We start from the raw sequence: 20250 nt of genomic DNA, 5'->3' as shown, positions 1-20250 counted from the left end.
TTCACCTTTATTTAACCAGGTAGGCTAGTTGAGAACAGGTTCTCATTTCCAACTGCGACCTGGCCAAGATAAAGCATAGCAGTGTGAACAGACAACACAGAGTTACACATGGAGTAAACAATTAACAAGTCAATAACACAGAGAAAAAAGGAGAGTCTATATACAATGTGTGCAAAAGGCATGAGGAGGTAGGCGAATAATTACAATATTGCAGATTAACACTGGAGTGATAAATGATCAGATGATCATGTACAGGTAGAGATATTGGTGTGCAAAAGAGCAGAAAAGTAAATAAATAAAAACTGTGGGGATGAGGTAGGTGAAAATGGGTGTGCTATTTACCAATAGATTATGTACAGCTGCAGCGATCGGTTAGCTGCTCAGCTAGCTGATGTTTGAAGTTGGTGAGGGAGATGAAAGTCTCCAACTTCAGCGATTGTTTTTTTTTTTTTTTGCAATTCGTTCCAGTCACAGGCAGCAGAGTACTGGAACGAAAGGCGGCCGAATGAGGTCTTGGCTTTAGGGATGATCAATGAGATACACCTGCTGGAGCGCGTGCTACGGATGGGTGTTGCCATCGTGACCAGTGAGCTGAGATAAGGAGGAGCTTTGCCTAGCATGGCCTTGTAGATGACCTGAAGCCAGTGGGTCTGGCGACGAATATGTAGCGAGGGCCAGCCGACTAGAGCATACAAGTCGCAGTGGTGGGTAGTATAAGGTGCTTTAGTGACAAAACGGATGGCACTGTGATAAACTGCATCCAGTTTGCTGAGTAGAGTGTTGGAGGCAATTTTGTAGATGACGTCGAGGATCGGTAGGATAGTCAGTTTTACTAGGGTAAGCTTGGTAGCGTGAGTGAAGGAGGCTTTGTTGCGGAATAGAAAGCCGATTCTTGATTTGATTTTCGATTGGAGATGTTTGATATGGGTCTGGAAGGAGAGTTTGCAGTCTAGCCAGACACCTAGGTGTCCACATATTCAAGGTCGGAACCATCCAGTGTGGTGATGCTAGTCGGGCATGCGGGTGCAGGCAGCGATCGGTTGAAAAGCATGCATTTGGTTTTACTAGCGTTTAAGAGCAGGTGCCTTGGTGGAAGAGTGGGTTAACATCTCACAGCAAGAACTGGCAAATCTGGTGCAGTCCCTGACAAGGTGATGCACTGCAGTACTTAATGCAGCTGGTGGCCACACCAAATACTGACTTACTTTTGATTTTGACTCCCCCCTTTGTTCAGAGACATATTATTACATTTGTTAGTCACATGTCTGTGGAACTTGTTCAGTTTCTCAGTTGTTGAATATTATATTCATACAAATATTTACAAATGTTAAGTTTACTGAAAAAGGAACACAGTTGACCGTGAGAGGATGTTTCTTTTTTTTGCTGAGTTTATGTACATTCCTCCCAAACTGCAGGGCACCATCATTTGCTTGGATGGTTCCAGTGTCTTGGACAGCCGCAGGGGTCATTTGTCTGACTGCGTCTAAATTTAGCATTGTGTTTCTCCCACACAGACAGCAGCATCATATGCTAGAAGGCTATCGGCTATGTTTATCATCTCCTGTTCTTGATCAAAACAGTAATCACTGATATTGTATAGTTAGGGGTATCACAAATGTTTAACTTCAGTGAAATTAGAAAAATACCCTAGTCCTTCTGGATTTAGATTTTCTGGATATTGGGGTTTTATGCCAAGCTCTGCTTTGTTGATACACTTTTGGGCCCTTGTGTGTGTGCGTGATGTACATTTTCCCTGACACCCAAAAGTACTTGTTACATTTTGAGTGCTTAGCAGGACAGGAAAATGGTCCAATTTGCACACTTATCAAGAGGACACCCCTGGTCATCCTTACTGCCTCTGATCTGGTGGATTCACTAAACACAAATACTTTATAAATTATGTCTGTGTTAGAGTGCCCCTGGCTATCCATACATTTAAAAAACATGAAAATGGTCCCGTCTGGTATGCTTCATATTAGGAATTAGAATTTATTTTAGTTTTGATACCAAATACTTGAGTCATTGTCTATTAAGGTATCTTTTACGCAAGTATGACAATTGGTTACTTTTTCCACCACTATGTGTTTGTTTCCCCAGGGTGATACACAGTCAGTTGGAGGAGACATGTAGAGAGTTGGAGCAAAAGAAACAGGAGATTATAGACAAAGACACAGAAATTAAGGAAAGGCAGGAGGAACTTGAACTAAAATCCCTCCAGGTGCACCAAAGCAACCCACACACACAATATTTACACAAGACTACATAACACAGAGAACCAATTTTTCAAATATGTGGTTAACTTTGTTAAACTTTTTCTTTTTATCACTCACAAGGGTTGCTCACGTCAACACCATGATTTTGCCAATTTCTTTAATCCATGTATGTGATTCTGTGTGTCAAGCTCAGTAAATTAGAGGCTGTTGTAGAGAGTCATACACAGAAGATGCAGCAGAAGCTCATCCTCCAACAGGGGACGCTGGAGATTTCCCAGAGAGAGGCCAAGGAGAGAACCAACCAGGTTTACTACATCACATCTCACTTGAGTTAACAGCACTCACTAATCCATCTGGGTAGAACAGGTTCTGTCAATCAGCAATGCATGCAACATGATTCTGATAGATGTATGTTCTATTGTGCAAAACTGTTATTGCAAATGTGTTCCACAAACTCATTTTTGATGACCTGATATACAGTGCCTTCAGAAAGTATTCACACCACTTGACTTTTGTCTTACAAAATTGGGATTAAAATGGATTTAATAATTTTGTCAACAATCTACACAAAATACTGTCAAAATGGAAGAATATTTTTAACATTTGTAAAAAAAAATAATAATAATAATAAAACGCATGTCTTGAGGTATTCAACTTCCTGAGTCAATACATTTGGCAGTGATTACAGCAGGTGAGTCTTTCTGGGTAAGTCTCTAATAGAGGTCGACCGATTGATTTTTCAACACCGATATCGATTATGAGAGGACCGGAAAAAAACGATACCGATTAATCGTCCAATCTTTTTATTTGTAATAATGACAATTACAACAATACTGAATCAACACTTATTTTAACTTAATATAACATCAATCAATTTGGCCTCAAATAAATAATGAAACATGTTCAATTTGGTTTAAATAATGCAAAAACAAAGTGTTGGCAAAGAAAGTAAAAGTGCAATATGTGCCATGTAAAAAAGCTAACGTTTAAGTTCTTTGCTCAGAACATATGAAAGCTGGTGGTTCCTTTTAACATGAGTCTTCAATATTTCCAGGTAAGAAGTTTTAGGTTGTAGTTATTATAAGACTATTTCTCTCTATACCATTTGTATTTCATTAACCTTTTACTATTGGATGTTCTCATAGGCACTTTATTGCCAGTGTAACAGTATAGCTTCTGTCCCTCTCCTCGCTCCTGGGCTCGAACCAGGAACACAACAACAACAGCCACCCTCAAAGTAGCGTTACCCATGCAGAGCAAGGGGAACAACCACTCGAAGTCTCAGAGCAAGTGACGTTTGAAACGCTATTAGCACGCACCCCGCTAACTAGCTAGCAATTTCACATCGGTCACACGAGCCTAATCTCGGGAGTTGATAGGCTTGAAGTCATAAACAGCTGCTGGCAAATGCACAAATGCTGTTTGAATGAATGCTTACGAGCCTGCTGCTGCCTACCATCACTCAGTCAGACTGCTCTACCAAATCATAGACTTAGTTATAACATGATAACACAGAAATACGAGCCTTAGGTCATTAATATGGCCGAATCCGGAAACTATCATCTCGAAAACGAGACGTTTATTCTTTCAGTGAAATACGGAACCGTTCCGTATTTTATCTAACGGGTGGCATCCATAAGTCTAAATATTCCTGTTACATTGCACAACCTTCAATATGTCATAATTACGTCAAATTAGGTGTCCCAAACTGTTGCATATACACTGACTGTGTGCAATAAACGCAAGAGAAGTGACACAATTTCACCTGGTTAATATTGCCTGCTGACCTGGATTTCTTTTAGCTAAATATGCAGGTTTAAAAATGTATACTTCTGTGTATTGATTTTAATAAAGACATTGATGTTTAGGTACAAATTGGAGCAACGATACGCACCGAATCGATTATATTCAACGTAGGACATGCTAGATAAACTAGTAATATCATCAACCATGTGTTACCTAGGGATTACCTAGGGATACCTAGGGATTATGATTGATTGTTTTAAAGATAAATGTAATGCTAGCTAGCAACTTACCTTGGCTTACTGCATTCGCGTAACAGGCAGTCTCCTCGTGGAGTGCAATGTAATCAGGTGGTTAGAACGTTGGACTAGTTAACTAAGGTTGCAAGATTGAATCCCCCGAGCTGACAAGGTAAAAATCTGTCGTTCTGCCCCTGAACGAGGAAGTTAACCCACCGTTCCTTGGCCGTCATTGAAAATAAGAATGCGTTCTTAACGGACTTGCCTAGTTAAAGGTGTAAAATTTAAAAAAGCCAAATCGGTGTCCAAAAATACCGATTTCCGATTATGAAGACTTGAAATCGGCCCTAATTAAATTGGCCATTCCGATTAATTGGACGACCTCTAGTCTCTAAGCGCTTTTCACCCCTGGATTGTGCAATATTTGCCCATTTTTTATTATTTTCAAAATTCTTCAATCTCTGTCAAATTGATTGTTGCTCAGTGCTAGACAACCATTTTTCAGGTCTTGCCATAGATTTAAGCAGAAAAGTAAAAACTGTAACTTGACCACTCGGTAACATTCACTGTCTTGATTAGCAACTCCAGTCCAGATTTGGCCTTGTGTTTTAGGTTATTGTCCTGCTAAAAGGTGAACTCATCTCCCGGTGTCTGGTGGAAAGCCCTGCACCTAAGTTAAGGATGTGCATATGACTGAACTTTTTAGGGGAAAGTAGACAGAACCAAGTTTTCCTCAAATATTTTTCCTGTGCTTTGCTCCAACTCCTCAATCCTTAACGATTACAAGCATACCTATATGGTATTCTGTTCAGGCTTCCTTTTCACTTTCCATTAGGTTAGTATTGTGGAGTAACTACAAGCTTGTTGATCCATTTTCAGTTCCCCTGTCATAGCCATTAAACTCAATGTTTTAAAAGTTGCCATTGGCCTCGTGAAATCCCTGAGTGGTTTCCTTTCACTCTGGTAACTGATTTAGGAAGGACGACTATCTTTTTAGTGATTGGGTGTATTGATACACCATCCAAAGTGTAATTAATAACTTCACTGTGCTCAAAGGGATATTCAATGTCTTTTGTTTTTACTCTTCTACAAATGGGTGCTCTTCTTTGCGAGGCATTGGAGAACCTCCCTGGTCTTTGTGGTTGAGTCTGTTTTTGAAATTCGCTGCTCGACTGAGGGACCTTACAATTATCTGTATGTGTGGGGTACAAAGATGAGGTAGTCATTCAAAATATTGTTAAACACTTCTTACACACGGTCCATGAAACTTATTAAGCACATTTTTACTCCTGAACTTTAGGTTTGCCATAACAAATGGGTTGAATCATTTTACATTTCTAAAAACAGCCCCATAATATCAAAGTGGAATTATTGTTTGTCGCTGGCTTACACACAATCTCAATTGAATCCATTTTAAATTCAGACTGAAACACAAACAAATGTGGAAAAAGTGAGTGTGTGAATACTTTCTGAAGGCACTGTACAGGTGCAAATTGTGTAGTCTAGTGGTTCAGATAAGTTTGTGTGTCAGGTGGAGTTTCTGAGTGAGAGGCTGGAGTTGATACAGAAACAACTGCAGGGAAAGGAGGACCTGGAGAAGGTAGAGTGAGTGTGTCTCCATGCTGGAGGACAGTGGATGTATGGCTAATAATAATACTTGATTAGGGTTAAGTATATCAAGGTTTCGCTAACTCTGTCCTGGGGCCCCTCGTGGGTGTACATTTTGGTTTTTGCCCAACCACTAAACAGCTGACTCAAATAATCGAAGCTTGATCAATAAATCAAATTGATATATTAAGCCCTTTTCACATCAGCCGATATCACAAAGTGATGCACAGAAACCCAGCCTAAAACCCCAAACAGCAAGCAATGCAGATGTAGAAGCACGGTGGCTAGGGAAAACTCCCTAGAAAGGCAGGAACCTAGGAAGAAAGAGAGAGAGAGAGAACCAGGCTCTGAGGGGTGTCCAGTCCTCTTCTGGCTGTGCCGGGTAGAGATTATAACAGTACATGGCCAAGATGTTCAAACGTTCATAAATGACCAGCATGGTCAAATAATAATAATCACAGTGGTTGTCGAGGGTGCAACAGGTCAGCACCTCGGGAGCGTTAGAGACAACAGTTGCCGTAGCGAGAGAGAGTCGAAAACAGTATGTCCGGGACAAGGTAGCACGTCCGGTGAACAGGTCAGAGTTCCATAGCCACAGGCGGAACAACTGAAAAGCGACCATGTTTGTATGCAGCTATATTATTTTTTACATTGTTTGCAAACTAATATGTGACACGTATTAATGCAAAACACGCAACATATATACACACACATACATACAGTTGAAGTAGGAACTTTACATACACTTAGGTTGGAGTCATTAAAACTTGTTTTTCAACCACTCCACAAATTTCTTGTTAACAAACTATAGTTTTGGCAAGTCGGTTAGGACATCTACTTTGACAAGTAATTTTTCCAACAATTATTTAGAGACAGATTATTTAACTTGTAACTCACTGTATCACAATTCCAGTGGGTCAGAAGTTTACATACACTAAGTTGACTGTGCCTTTAAACAGCTTGGAAAATTCCAGAAAATTGTTTCATGGCTTTAGACGCTTCTGATACGCTAATTGACATCATTTGAGTCAATTGGAGGTGTACCTGTGGATGTATTTCAAAGCTGACCTTCAAACACACATGGCGCCAACAGCGATGGACGCCTCGCTTCGCGTTCCTAGGAAACAATGCAGTATTTTATTTATTTACGTGTTATTTCTTACATTGGTACCCCAGGTAATCTTAGGTTTTATTACATACAGTTCCTCCCGACTGTATGTAATAAAACCTATGAGAGCAACGTCAACTCACCATCATTACGACCAGGAATACGACTTTCCCGAAGCGGATCCTCTGTTTTGCCCAACAACCAGGACAATGGATTGGATCCCAGCCGGCGAACCAAAACAACGTCGCAGTAAAAGGGGCAGACGAAGCGGTCTTCTGGTCAGGCTCCGGAGATAGGCACATCGCGCACCGCTCCCAATGTCCAGTATCTTGACAACAAGGTTGATGAAATCCGAGCAAGGGTTGCATTCCAGAGAGACATAAGAGACTGTAACGTTCTTTGCTTCACGGAAACATGGCTCACTCGAGACACACTATCGGAGTCGGTACAGCCAGCTTGCCACATTCGTCATAACGAGGAGACAAAGGCGCAGCATGATAAGAATACATTCTTCTTTTAATTAAACGAAGAACATGTAATAAAATAACAAAACAAACGTGAAGCTACAATAACAAGTGCTGACAGGCAACTACACATAGACAATAACCCACAAAACCAAAATGGTATCCTAAATAGGATCCCCAATCAGAGACAACGATAAACAGCTGTCTCTGATTGGGAACCAATTCAGGCCACCATAGACCTACAATAAACCTAGACTAACAAACACCCCTAGACATGTAAAAAGCCTAGACGGAACAAACAAGCATACCCATTCTCTTCGATTATAATCACAGCCGCATATATTCCGCCCCAAGCAGACACATCGATGGCCCTGAACAAACTTTATTTGACTCTATGTAAACTGGAAACCACATATCCTGAGGCTGCATTCATTGTAGCTGGGGATTTTAACAAGGCTAATCTGAAAACAAGACTCCCTAAATTCTATCAGCATATCAATTGTGCTACCAGGGCTGGTAAAACCCTGGATCATTGTTATTCTAACTTCCACAATGCATATAAGGCCCTCCCCCGCCATCCTTTCAGGAAAAGCTGACCACGACTCCATTTGTTGCTTCCCTGCCTATAGACAGAAACTAAAACAGGAAGCTTCCGCGCTCAGGTCTGTTCAATGCTGGTCCGACCAATCTGATTCCACGCTTCAAGATTGCTTCGATCACGTGGATTGGGATATGTTCCACACTGCGTCAAACAACAATATTAATGAATACGCTGATTCGGTGAGCGAGTTTATTAGCAAGTGCATCTCCGATGTCGTACCCACAGCAACTATTAAAACATTCCCCAACCAGAAACCATGGATTGATGGCAGCATTCGCGCAAAACTGAAAGCACGAACCACTGCTTTTAACCAGGGCAAGGTGACTGGAAACATGACCGAATACAAACAGTGTAGCTATTCCCTCCGCAAGGCAATCAAACAAGCTAAGCATCAGTCGAGACAAAGTAGAGTCGCAATTCAACGGCTCAGACACGAGGTATGTGGCAGGGTCTACAGTCAATCACGGATTACAAATAGAAAACCAGCCCCGTCACGGACCAGGATGTCTTGCTCCCAGACAGACTATAAACAACTTCTTTGCTCGCTTTGAGGACAATACAGTGCCACTGACACGGCCCGCTACCAAAACCTGCGGACTCTCCTTCACTGCAGCCGATGTAAGTAAAACATTTAAACGTGTTAACCCTCGCAAGGCTGCAGGCCCAGACGGCATCCCCAGCCGCATTCTCAAAGCATGCGCAGACCAGCTGGCTGGTGTGTTTACGAACATATTCAATCAATCCTTATCCCAGTCTGCTGTTCCCACATGCTTCGAGGGCCACCATCCTGTTCCCAAGAAAGCTAAGGTAACTGAGCTAAACGACTTCCTCCCCGTAACACTCACTTCCGTCATCATGAAGTGCTTTGAGAGACTAGTCAAGGACCACATCACCTCCACCCTACCTGACACCCTAGACCCACTCCAATTTGCTTACCGCCCCAACAGGTCCACAGATGACGCAATCACAACCACACTGCACACTGCCCTAACCCATCTGGACAAGAGGAAAGCTATGTGAGAATGCTGTTCATTCATACAGCTCAGCATTTAACACCATAGTACCCTCCAAACTCATCATCATGCTCGAGACCCTGGGTCTCGACACCACCCTGTGCAACTGGGTACAGTGCCTCTTTGCTTGACATCATGTGAAAATCAAAAGAAATCAGCAAAGATCTCAGAGAAAAAAATTGTAGACCTCCACAAGTCTGGTTCATTCTTGGGAGCAATTTCCAAACACCTGAAGGTACCACATTCATCTATACAAACAATAGTAGCCAAGTGTAAACACCATGGGAATTTTTACTCGGATTAAATGTCAGGAATTGTGAAAAACTGAGTTTAAATGTATTTGGCTAAGGTGTATGTAAACTTCCCACTTCAACTGTGTGTGTATATATATATATATATCACACACACACACACACACACACACACACACACACACACACACACACACACACACACACACACACACACACACACACACACACACACACACACACACAGTACCAGTCAAAAGTTTGGACACACCTACTCATTCAAGGGTTTTATTTATAAAATTGTAAAAACAAGTATGAAAAACCCTTGAATTAGTAGTTGGGTTAACTTTTGACTGGTACTGTGTGTGTCTGTGTGTATATGTTTGTGTGATAGATAGATATTTTATTTTGCTAAACATTTGGGGCTCAAAGCAGAGCCCCACCTGCCCTGAATGACAGGTCACCACTGCTTCAGTGTGTGACAGGTTTGTGATTCTGAAAGGACAGCAACCGATATAACAGCGCACTCATGTAGGAGAATGTGTTACGGTAAATGAGTGAAGAGGTGTGGATTCAGGCGCAGAGAGCAAAAGATGTGGGAAAAACAACACGCTTTAATGTCCCAGAAACATAACATGTACAAAAGTGGAAACACAAATGAACAGAAATATAAACGGACAGCGTGAAACCCAAATGCCAACAAAAATACACTCAAACAACAAAACAGACAAACAAGCCCGCAAGAAACAGAAGCGGGCTGAACAGACTATATATAACCCTATCCTAACAACCAAACTAGAAACAGGTGCTACCAATTAGACAAAACTAAACGAACACAGAACAACGGATCGGCGATAGCTAGTAGACCGGCGACGACGACCGCCGAGCGCCACCCGAACAAGAAGGGGAGTCACCTTCGGTAATATTCGTGACAGTACCCCCCTCCTGACGCGCAGCTCCCGCAGCGCGCCGACGCCGGCCTCGGGGACGACCCGGAGGCCGAGGCGCTGGGCGATCCGGACGGAGGCGATGGAATTCACTCAACATAGATGGGTCTAGAATATCCCTCACCGGAACCCAGCACCTCTCCTCCGGACCGTACCCCTCCCAGTCAACGAGGTACTGCAAGCCTCTCACCCGGCGTCTCGAGTCCAGAATAGCTCGTATCTTGTATGCCGGGGACCACTCGATGTCCAGAGGGGGCGGAGGAACCTCCGGTACCTAATTTTCCTGCATGGGACCAGCTACCACCGGCCTGAGAAGAGACACCTGAAATGAGGGGTTAATACGATAATACGAAGGAAGTAATAATCGATAACAAACCTCATTTATTCTCCTCAGGACTTTAAATGGCCCTATACACTGCGGACCCAGCTTCCGGCAGGGCAAGCGGAGAGGCAGGTTTCGGGTCGAGAGCCAGACCCTGTCCCCAGGTGCAAACATGGGGGCCTCACTGCGGTGACGGTCAGCGCTCTTCTTCTGCCTTATACTCGCTTGGCGTAATGACTCTTGGACTGCCCTCCAGTTCTCCTTAGAGCGCTGTACCCACTCCTCCACCGCAGGAGCCTCAGTCTGGCTCTGATGCCATGGTGCCAGGACCGGCTGGTACCCCAACACGCACTCAAATGGTGACATGTTGGTAGAGGAGTAGCTTAGTGAATTCTGTGATATTTCTGCCCAGGGAATATATCTCGCCCACTCCCCTGGCCGGTCCTGGCAATACGACCGCAGAAACCTACCCACCTCCTGGTTAACTCTCTCCACCTGACCATTACTCTCCGGGTGATACCCTGAGGTCAGGCTGACCGAGACCCCCAGACGTTCCATAAATGCCCTCCAAACACGGGAGATAAATTGGGGGCCCCGATCAGAAACTATATCCTCGGGCACCCCGTAGTGCCGGAAGACATGGGTGAAAAGAGCTTCCGCAGTCTGTAGGGCCGTAGGGAGACCGGGCAATGGGATAAGACGGCAGGACTTAGAGAACCGATCCACAACGACCAGGATAGTAGTGTTACCTGAGAGGGGGGAGGTCAGTAAGAAAATCCACCGAAAGATGGGTCCACGGCCGTTGTGGAATGGGAAGAGGTTGTAATTTACCTCTTGGCAGGTGTCTAGGAGCCTTACTCTGGGCGCACACCGAACAGGAGGAAACATAGAATCGCACATCCCTCCTCAAAGTGGGCCACCAGTACTTCCTCTCAAGACCTCCCACTGTCCTATAAATACCTGGGTGACCCGACGAGGGTAGACAATGAGCCCATCGAATCAATTGATCACGGACAGCCAGCGGCACGTACCTACGACCCTCCGGACACTGTGGAGGCGCAGGTTCCCCCCTTAGCGCCCGCTCGATGTCCGTGTCCACATCCCATACTACCAGTGCCACCAGCTTAGCTGCCGGAATGATGGGAGTAGGATCGATGGACCTGTCCTCAGTGTCATAGAGTCTTGACAGCGCGTCAGCCTTAGTGTTGAGGGAACCTGGTCTATACGAGATCTGGTGAAAAACATGGGCCACCTTGCCTGACGAGGATTCAGTCTCCTAGCTGATCGGATATACTCCAGGTTACGATGGTCAGTCCAGATAAGGAAAGGGTGCTTAGCCCCCTCAAGCCAGTGTCTCCACACCTTCAGGGCCTTAACCATAGCCAACAACTCCCTATCCCCCACATCATAATTCCGCTCCGCTGGCCCGAGTTTCTTAGAAAAAAAGGCACAGGGGCGGAGCTTCGGTGGCACACCCGAACGCTGTGAGAGCACCGCTCCAACCCCAGCCTCGGATGCGTCCACCTCTACTATAAACGCCAAGGAAGGGTCCGGATGTGCCAACACCGGCGCCTTAGTAAACATCGCCTTCAACTTATGAAAAGCTCTGTTCGCCTCTGCAGACCACTGTAAACGCACCGGCACCCCCTTCAGCAGTGAGGTAATAGGGGCAGCTACCTGACCAAAACCCCGGATAAACCTCCGGTAGTAATGGGCAAATCCCAAGAACCGCTGCACCTCCTTTACCGTGGTCGGAGTCGGCCAATTACGCACAGCCTTAACGCGGTCACCCTCCATTACCAAACCAGAGCTGGAAATGCGATAACCCAGGAAGGAAACTGATTGTTTGGAAAACTCACATTTCTCCGCCTTCACATACAGGTCATGCTCCAGCAGTCGTCTAAGAACCTTGCGCACAAGAGATACATGCGCAGTGCGTGTAGCGGAGTAGATCAAAATATCGTCAATATACACCACTACACCCTGTCCGTGCAGGTCTCTGAGTATTTCATCCACGAAGGATTGAAATATAGCTGGAGCATTCTTTAAACCGTATGGCATGACGAGGTACTCATAATGGCCCGACGTAGTGCTAAATGCAGTTTTCCACTCATCTCCCTCCCGAATACGCACCAAATTATAAGCACTCCTGAGATCCAGTTTAGTGAAGAACTGCGCTCCGTGAAATGATTCCACTACCGTAGCAATGAGAGGTAGTGGGTAACTAAAACCCACTGTGATGGAATTTAGACCTCTATAATCAATACACGGACGCAAACCACCATCTTTTTTCTTCATAAAAAAGAAACTCGAAGAGACAGGTGACATGGAGGGCTGAATGTACCCCTGTCCCAGAGCCTCGGTGATATAAGTTTCCATAGCCACCTTCTCCCCCTGGGACAAAGGATACACATGACTCCTGGGGAGTGCAGCGTTAACCTGGAGATTTATCACGCAATCCCCCTGCCTATGGGGTGGTAATTGGGTCGCTTTCTTTTTACTGAAAACGATAGCCAAATCGTCATACTCAGCTGGAATGCGCACGGTGGAAACCTGGTCTGGACTCTCCACCGTTGTAGCACCGATGGAAACCCCTACACACCTGCCTGAACACTCATCAGACCACCCCTGTAGAGTTCCCTGTTTCCACGAAATCGTAGGATTATGAATAGCTAGCCAGGGAATCCCCAGAACAACTGGAAACGCAGGTGAATTGATAAGGAACAAACTAATTCGCTCCTTGTGATTCCCCTGCGTAATCATCTCCAAAGAAATTGTGGCTCTCTTCACCAGCCCTGACCCTAATGGTCGACTATCTAAAGAGTGCACGGTAAAAGGGGGGGTCTACCTTTATTAACGGAATCCTCAACCTCTGAGCGAGTCCGCGATCTATAAAGTTTCCAGCTGCGCCTGAATCTACCAGTGCCTTATGCTGGAGAGAAGAAGAATAATTAAGGAAACAAATTAATAGGAATATGTGACCAACAGGAAACTCTGGGAGAGTGTGGTGCTTACTCACCTGGGGTGACCGATGAGTGTTCTGCCTGCCCTCATGATTCCCAGATGAATTCCTCCAGCACCGACCAGACGTGTGCCCTCTCCGGCCACAACTGGTACAGGAGGAGCTTCCTCCTCCGATCTCCCTTGACGCGGTACCTCCTAGCTCCATCGGGATAGGGGCAGGAGGATCAGGAGGTAGAACTGACAGGACCCTTTCAGAACGTCCACGAGCAGCTAGCAGATGGTCCAACCGGATCGACAGGTCTATCAGTCCATCCAGGCCAAGTGTAGTATCCCGACAGGCCAGCTCCCTACGGACGTCTTCTCTCAGGCTACACCTGTAATGGTCTATCAGGGCCCTGTCGTTCCACCCTGCTCCCGCAGCCAAGGTCCGGAACTCCAGCGCGAAGTCCTGCGCGCTCCTCGTCCCCTGTCTAAGATGGAACAATCTCTCACCCGCCGCTCGACCCTCTGGAGGGTGATCGAACACGGCCCTGACACGGCGGATGAACTCCGGGTAGTTGTCCTTCGCCGAGTCGGGCCCGTTCCAGACCGCATTAGCCCACTCCAGGGCTCTACCGGTCAGGCAGGTGATGAGGACCCCTACTCTCTCCTCCTCCGAGGGGGCCGGCCGAACGGTGGCCAGGTAGAGGTCTAATTGCAGCAGGAATCCCTGGCACCCCGTCGCTGCTCCATCGTATTTCCTCGGAGGCGTCATGTGCAGAGCGCTGGAACCGGATCCAGATGGGGGAGATGGTAGAGTTGCTGGTGGGAGGGTCGGTGGGGTAGTAGGGAAACCATTCCTCTCCCAACGATCTATCCTCTCCATCATTTGATCCATCGCTGATCCTAGGCGATGGAGGATGGACGTGTGATGATGGACTCTCTCCTCCATAGTGGGAAGAGGAGTGGTCGCTGCTCCTGCTGACTCCATATCGGAGTGCGGGCTTCTGTTATGGTAAATGAGTGAAGAGGTGTGGAGTCAGGCGCAGAGAGCAAAATATGTGGGAAAAACAACACGCTTTAATGTCCCGGAAACATAACATGTACAAAAGTGGAAACACAAATGAACAGAAATATAAACGGACAGCGTGAAACCCAAATGCCAACAAAAATACACTCAAACAACAAAACAGACGAACAAGCCCGCACGAAACAGAAGCGGGCTGAACAGACTATATATAACCCTATCCTAACAACCAAACTAGAAACAGGTGCTACCAATTAGACAAAACTAAACGAACACAGAACAACGGATCGGCGATAGCTAGTAGACCGGCGACGACGACCGCCGAGCGCCACCAGAACAAGAAGGGGAGTCACCTTCGGTAATATTCGTGACAGAATGCACTTTTTGTAAATCAAATCCAATTTTATTTGTCACATACACATTGTTAGCAGATATTACAAATTAGCAACAACATCCTCTTTGATAACACCTGCTGCAGCCGCTGCAAACTAGCCTATAACAAAAGCTAGCTAGCTAGACACTGGGAAAATTACTGCTCGCTCTTGTGCAGTGTCCTATTGGCCTTCAAGAACGCAGAATGTCCATACATTTTGTAATAACGGTCGCAGCCATTAAGTCAATGTGATTGGTTGATTCCACTGTCTCTCCAAAATTTTGCCCTAATACAGTTGAATGGCAGATGCCTTTTTTCTAGCTCCTAATGGCTTAGCCAATGGCTGACTGAGCTAGCTAGATTTATCTAACCAAAGACCAGCAAAGAAAAATTGTGATTGGATATTTATTTTGCTTCAGTGTTAACCCTTTCCAACAAAAACTGAAGAGATTAAATCAGAACATTATTGAAAATAATAATATAATTAGAATATTATTATTCTAATAGTTATTTTATAAATTCTTAGCCCTTCTCTGAAGGTGTAGAAGGCCCATTGTTCCCCACTGTGTTTGGGTTAGGAATAATTTGTAGAGTGTCTGTATTTTCCCTCAGCATGCATTTTTTCACTGTTCTGAATATCTAAAAATGTTCTGAAATATGAAAACAGAAATACTGGACATTTTGAACTCTTATTATTTTGGTGATTTGACAAAATAGCAATCATGGTATTGAATTGGACTCGCCCTCGTTCTTGACTTGGTCTCTCGCTCCTTGTCCCCCTCCCGGTCTCGGTCTTGCCTCGGACTCAATTTCCTCCGCTCCTGTTCTTGAATGTGTTTCGCTTTAGGTGGTCTCGAACACAACACTAGTCTCATGGGTGTTCTAACCAGATTCCCCGGTGGGAGTCATTTTTTTTCAACACTTGGACACTGACATCCCACAATCCAAACCCATCTTTCCCATGTAACATTTTTGTTAACACGTCCACAGTGGGACAGGAGGAGGCTGTTGTCCTTGTGTTGTCCTTGTGGTTCTCAGAGAGAGGGGAGCGTGAGAATGAGTTCCTCAGTTTAACATAATGATAGGCTTATTATCTAACACTGTAAATTATAACAGCATCTCACACACAACCTGACCACAATAACACACACACTCACTCACTCTACTGTCTACTTTCATACACCACACACTATAATAGTTTCACCACTAATTCACTGGGCTGCTACATTGGGCCCAGTTATCATCTCATACATCTTCCTTGTATTTTACATGATGAAGTCACCTTAGCTGACCTTTATCTATTTTATATCAACTGTGGCATGGAATGTTCCTTTGTTAGAAGTACTCGTGCTGATATATGTGGGGAAAGGACACTTTTCAGAAGTATAATATATGGCAATGCTATGGCAGTTTTGCAATTGAGTAGCCCAAAATAGTTAATGAAACAATGGTATAACGTATCTACAGTATGTCTATCTTGTCATTACACTACTGTTATCACTCAACCAAACCAATGTTTACCAAGGGTTTCAGTTTTGACAGCTTTGTCTCAAGATGTTGCCTCAGCAGTTCGACATCAGTGTCTATTTCTGAGTACTGACATAACATCTACTCTTCTTTTGTCAAAATGGGTCTCTCATTTGACTGTCTTTCTGTAAGTCTTCTGTGTTCAATATGGGTCTCTCATTTGACTGTCTTTCTGTAAGTCTTCTGTGAACTGTGGCTACAGTATTTGTGTGTGTGTGTTTTGTTTGTGTTTGACCATCAGGAAGCCTTAGTCCAGGGCCAGCAGCTGTTTCTGTGCAGGGAGAAGCTCCAGAGGACATCTCACAACCAGGAGATGCATAGTCGCTGTGAGAGCCTGGCAATACAGCTAGAAGAAAGTGTTCAGTTATGCCGTGAAAAGGTTTGACCCACTCACGGCACCCACTTATTGTCTCCCACATAAGCGCACATGTCCGTGGCGCGATATAATTTAATCAGCGCTTGTGTGCTGTGGTACTTACAGTAAATGCTATGTGATAAAATTTCACCTTTGAGCATGCAAGAGTATCAGTGTTTGTACTAGGTGCTGTTAAACATCTACTAGATGCTGTGGATACTGGAGTGCGGCACATAACGGTACTAATGCCTGGTCATCTGGGTGATATTGGTGATAGGAGAACCATGCCAGGCAAATGGAGGAGGAGCAGGGGAGGATGGAGGAGCAGGCTGCCCAGACTGAGGCCAGACTCCAGGCTACAGTGGCCTCCCTCAGACTGGAACTTGACACACTGAGATGGCTGCAACAGAATGAGGTAGCTAGAGCCTTCTACATTAGGTCATAATAACTGTCTGTTTAGTTACATTCACATCAAATTTCGTCTGAATGACCCAGGTTCAGTAGAGGGGTTCAAACTTTGACCCTTTTATACTGAGTTTCTACTAAATTATCTGCTAAATTCCCAGGTCTATCCTCCCGTGCGAAGGGAGTATCTGGAGGTTATTATAGATCTCAGTTTACTAAATCGATCATCTGTTTTTGTTGGATCCTCTGATTCAGAAAAGTTTTAGATAAGAGGGTTCAGTCTTCTAAGTCTCTTGAGTACTAACAATGAGCATGAGTCCCTTCTGTTAAACCAATGGGGGTCTCTTCTCCTCCAGCTGTCAGCTCTACAGGAGAGCCAGGCGGAGGTGCTGAAAGCGTCAGAGTGTGTCTCCGCCACCCTACGCAGCTCCCAGGATCAGCTGACCTCTGAACTACAGCATGCCAGACTACAGCTGGAGGAGGCCCAGCACAACACCACCGCCCTGTTGGCAGAACTCAACACCAGAGAACAGCTGCTGCAGAGGACCAGCGAGACCCTGCTCATCAAGGTAGAGCGGTGAAGGAATATCCTCTTGTAGCTAAACAGCTAATGTTTATTTGATAGTTAATTATCTTGAAGTTGTCATACCCATTGATTGTGATAAAGTCATTATTATAATTATCTTTGTTTTGGGTGGGGGGGGGGGATCAGGAATCCGAAATGACACGTCTAAGGACCAAGATCTCCAGCTTTGAGAGAAGCAAGGAGCTCCATAAAATAGCTGTTTGCTCTTGTATCAGGTCACAACCCTACAGCCCCCTCCCTAATCCCACCACAAAGTAAGAGAGGAGACCGATAAAGAATACCTTTTGTTGACAAATATACATTTTATTTTGAATATGAGAAAGTACTTTCGGACAAATTAAATGCTTTTGTTTTTATTGTATTGTCTTGTAGCATGCACAAATGCTTGTTGGAGTGTAATGTGCTGATTCAGAATGCACTTTTGATTGCGCATATGACTATTTGTATTTTGTTGTTTACTATTACAGTAACATTCAGCAGGTCTAAACACCAATTCTAATTATTGACAACATATGATAAACCACTGTGAAACGTGGCAGTGTTACAGCAGTGTTACGCCCTTATTTGTCTGTTCCAAGTGATCTGTGCCATTAGTATTGCTGCACGGAGAAGAGCTGCTCTCTGCAGGAAATTAAACGGAGCAGCATCTGCAGGCGATTTGATCCTAATGCTACCTCCAAATCGCTTCCCTTGCTCATCCTAGGAGTGGCTATGTAGGATTCCTTATGATCCTAGGAGATATGGAGCAAAGCAATCTGGCTGTGTCACAAATGGCACCCTATCCCCTACATAGTGCACTACTTTTGACCAGAGCCCTATGGGACCAGATCAAAAGTAATGCACTATAGGGTTCCATTTGAGAAGCATTCGTTGTCTCTGCCAGGTTTACGTTAAAGGTGAGCCATTCAAAAATCATGTAATTGCACAGAGTGAGTCCATGCAACTTATTATGTGACTTGTTAAGCAAATGTTTACTGGTTAACTTATTTAGGCTTGCCCTAACAAAGAGTTTGAATACTTCTTATTGACTCAAGACATTTCAGCTCTTCATTTTTTATTAATTTGTTAACATTTGCAAAAAACAAAATCCACTTTGACATTATGGGTTATTGTGTGTAGATCAGTCACACACATGTTCAATTTAATACATTTTAAATTCAAGCTGTAATACAACAAATTGTGGAAAAAGTCAAGGGGTGTGAATACTTAATGAAGGCACTGTGTATCCTCAATCTCTCTTCAATTTGATTGTCTTTTAGGACAAGAGCAGACTCAAAATATTCACAGATTGTGTCTGGATATGTTTGTCGGTGTGCTTTTATTTACGTGTGTGTGTGTGTGTTTGTAACAGCATGCCTGCAAGTGTGTGTGCACGTGCCTGCGAGTGTGTGCACGCTTCTGTGTGTGTGTGTGTGTGTGTGTGTGTGTGTGTGTGTGTGTGTGTGTGTGTGTGTGTGTGTGTGTGTGTGTGTGTGTGTGTGTGTGTGTGTGCGTGTGCGTGTGCGTGTGTGTGTATACAACAGACAAAAGCAGCAGAATGTGCTGAGGCAGCAGTCTGTGGTAGGAGGAGTGATGGTGATGGACCCAGCCCTAACCTGAGGCGACTGCTAGCCCTCAGTCATTCCAGGGCAGAGGTACATGCCTGCCCCCTCTGTCACACTGCCACGTGGGGAACAAAGTGGCCAAATACCCCAGCTGCTGACAGCTCAGCACCACACAATAGCAGCCAGAGACCCAGGCTGCAGCCCAAATGGTACCCTATTCCCTATACAGTGCACTACTTTTGACCAGAGTCATATAGGTAAAAAGTAGTATATAGGGAATAGGGTGCCCATTGGGATGCTACACAGGCCCAAGCTGCTGAACTCTACTGCCAATGTCCAGCCACATTCTTTACGCATCACACTTGATTTAGTCTCTTGTGTGCGTGCGTCTGAACCAAAATGCATACATTGGGTTCCTGTGCTGGACACTGTCTTTTTTTAATCTCTCTATTAGACAGTATTCTTCCTCTTCCTTCTAAGGGTCCCTGACACAAACTTCATTTTTCATACACTGTAATGGAAAAGTGTCATTTATACGGTCATTTTGGGTATTGTCAACAGTCAAATGCTGTAAAACATTTTACTGCAGCATACTTTAAATTATGATACATTATGGGGAAATGTGGGTGGGAAAATAATTGCTGTATTTCTAATGGTACTGTAATTCTACCCAACAGAATACAGTACCATGCCGTATTTTTGTAGTACCAAAAAATATTTGACCACTAGTGGGTACATGGTATTGTTGTTTCTGACTTATTAACATATTTTTACAGGTACCTTGTAATAGCCTATATTTGCTGCGATATGAAATACAGTAACTTACTTGCCAATGAGCTGCCTGTAAGTTACTGTCAAATTCACTGCAATTCACAATAAATGACTTCAATAAATGAAGAATCCAACAGGCTTATTCTTAATGCACTGCTTAGGGTTTTCATTCTCCAAAATTGTTCTATAATATTTTTACCCTCAGATTTG

General features: G+C 44.4%; 1 protein-coding gene across 1 annotated transcript in view; it reads left to right on the top strand.

The window, feature by feature from the left end:
- The window catches only part of LOC123996479 (coiled-coil domain-containing protein 18-like), a 49041-nt gene extending 29103 nt beyond the window's left edge, over nucleotides 1-19938 (top strand). Inside the window, exons 21-27 of the mRNA XM_046299846.1 lie at nucleotides 2098-2218; nucleotides 2402-2518; nucleotides 5727-5795; nucleotides 16621-16758; nucleotides 17012-17149; nucleotides 17496-17708; nucleotides 17852-19938. Coding sequence (XP_046155802.1) covers nucleotides 2098-2218; nucleotides 2402-2518; nucleotides 5727-5795; nucleotides 16621-16758; nucleotides 17012-17149; nucleotides 17496-17708; nucleotides 17852-17983 — 928 coding nt within the window. The 3' untranslated portion in view covers nucleotides 17984-19938. The remainder of the gene's footprint in view (nucleotides 1-2097; nucleotides 2219-2401; nucleotides 2519-5726; nucleotides 5796-16620; nucleotides 16759-17011; nucleotides 17150-17495; nucleotides 17709-17851) is intronic.
- Nucleotides 19939-20250: the final 312 nt, after the last annotated feature.

This window comes from Oncorhynchus gorbuscha, linkage group LG15, assembly GCF_021184085.1.
Source record: "Oncorhynchus gorbuscha isolate QuinsamMale2020 ecotype Even-year linkage group LG15, OgorEven_v1.0, whole genome shotgun sequence".
Classification (NCBI taxonomy): Eukaryota; Metazoa; Chordata; class Actinopteri; order Salmoniformes; family Salmonidae; genus Oncorhynchus; species Oncorhynchus gorbuscha.
This window is presented reverse-complemented; position numbering and strand designations above follow the sequence as displayed.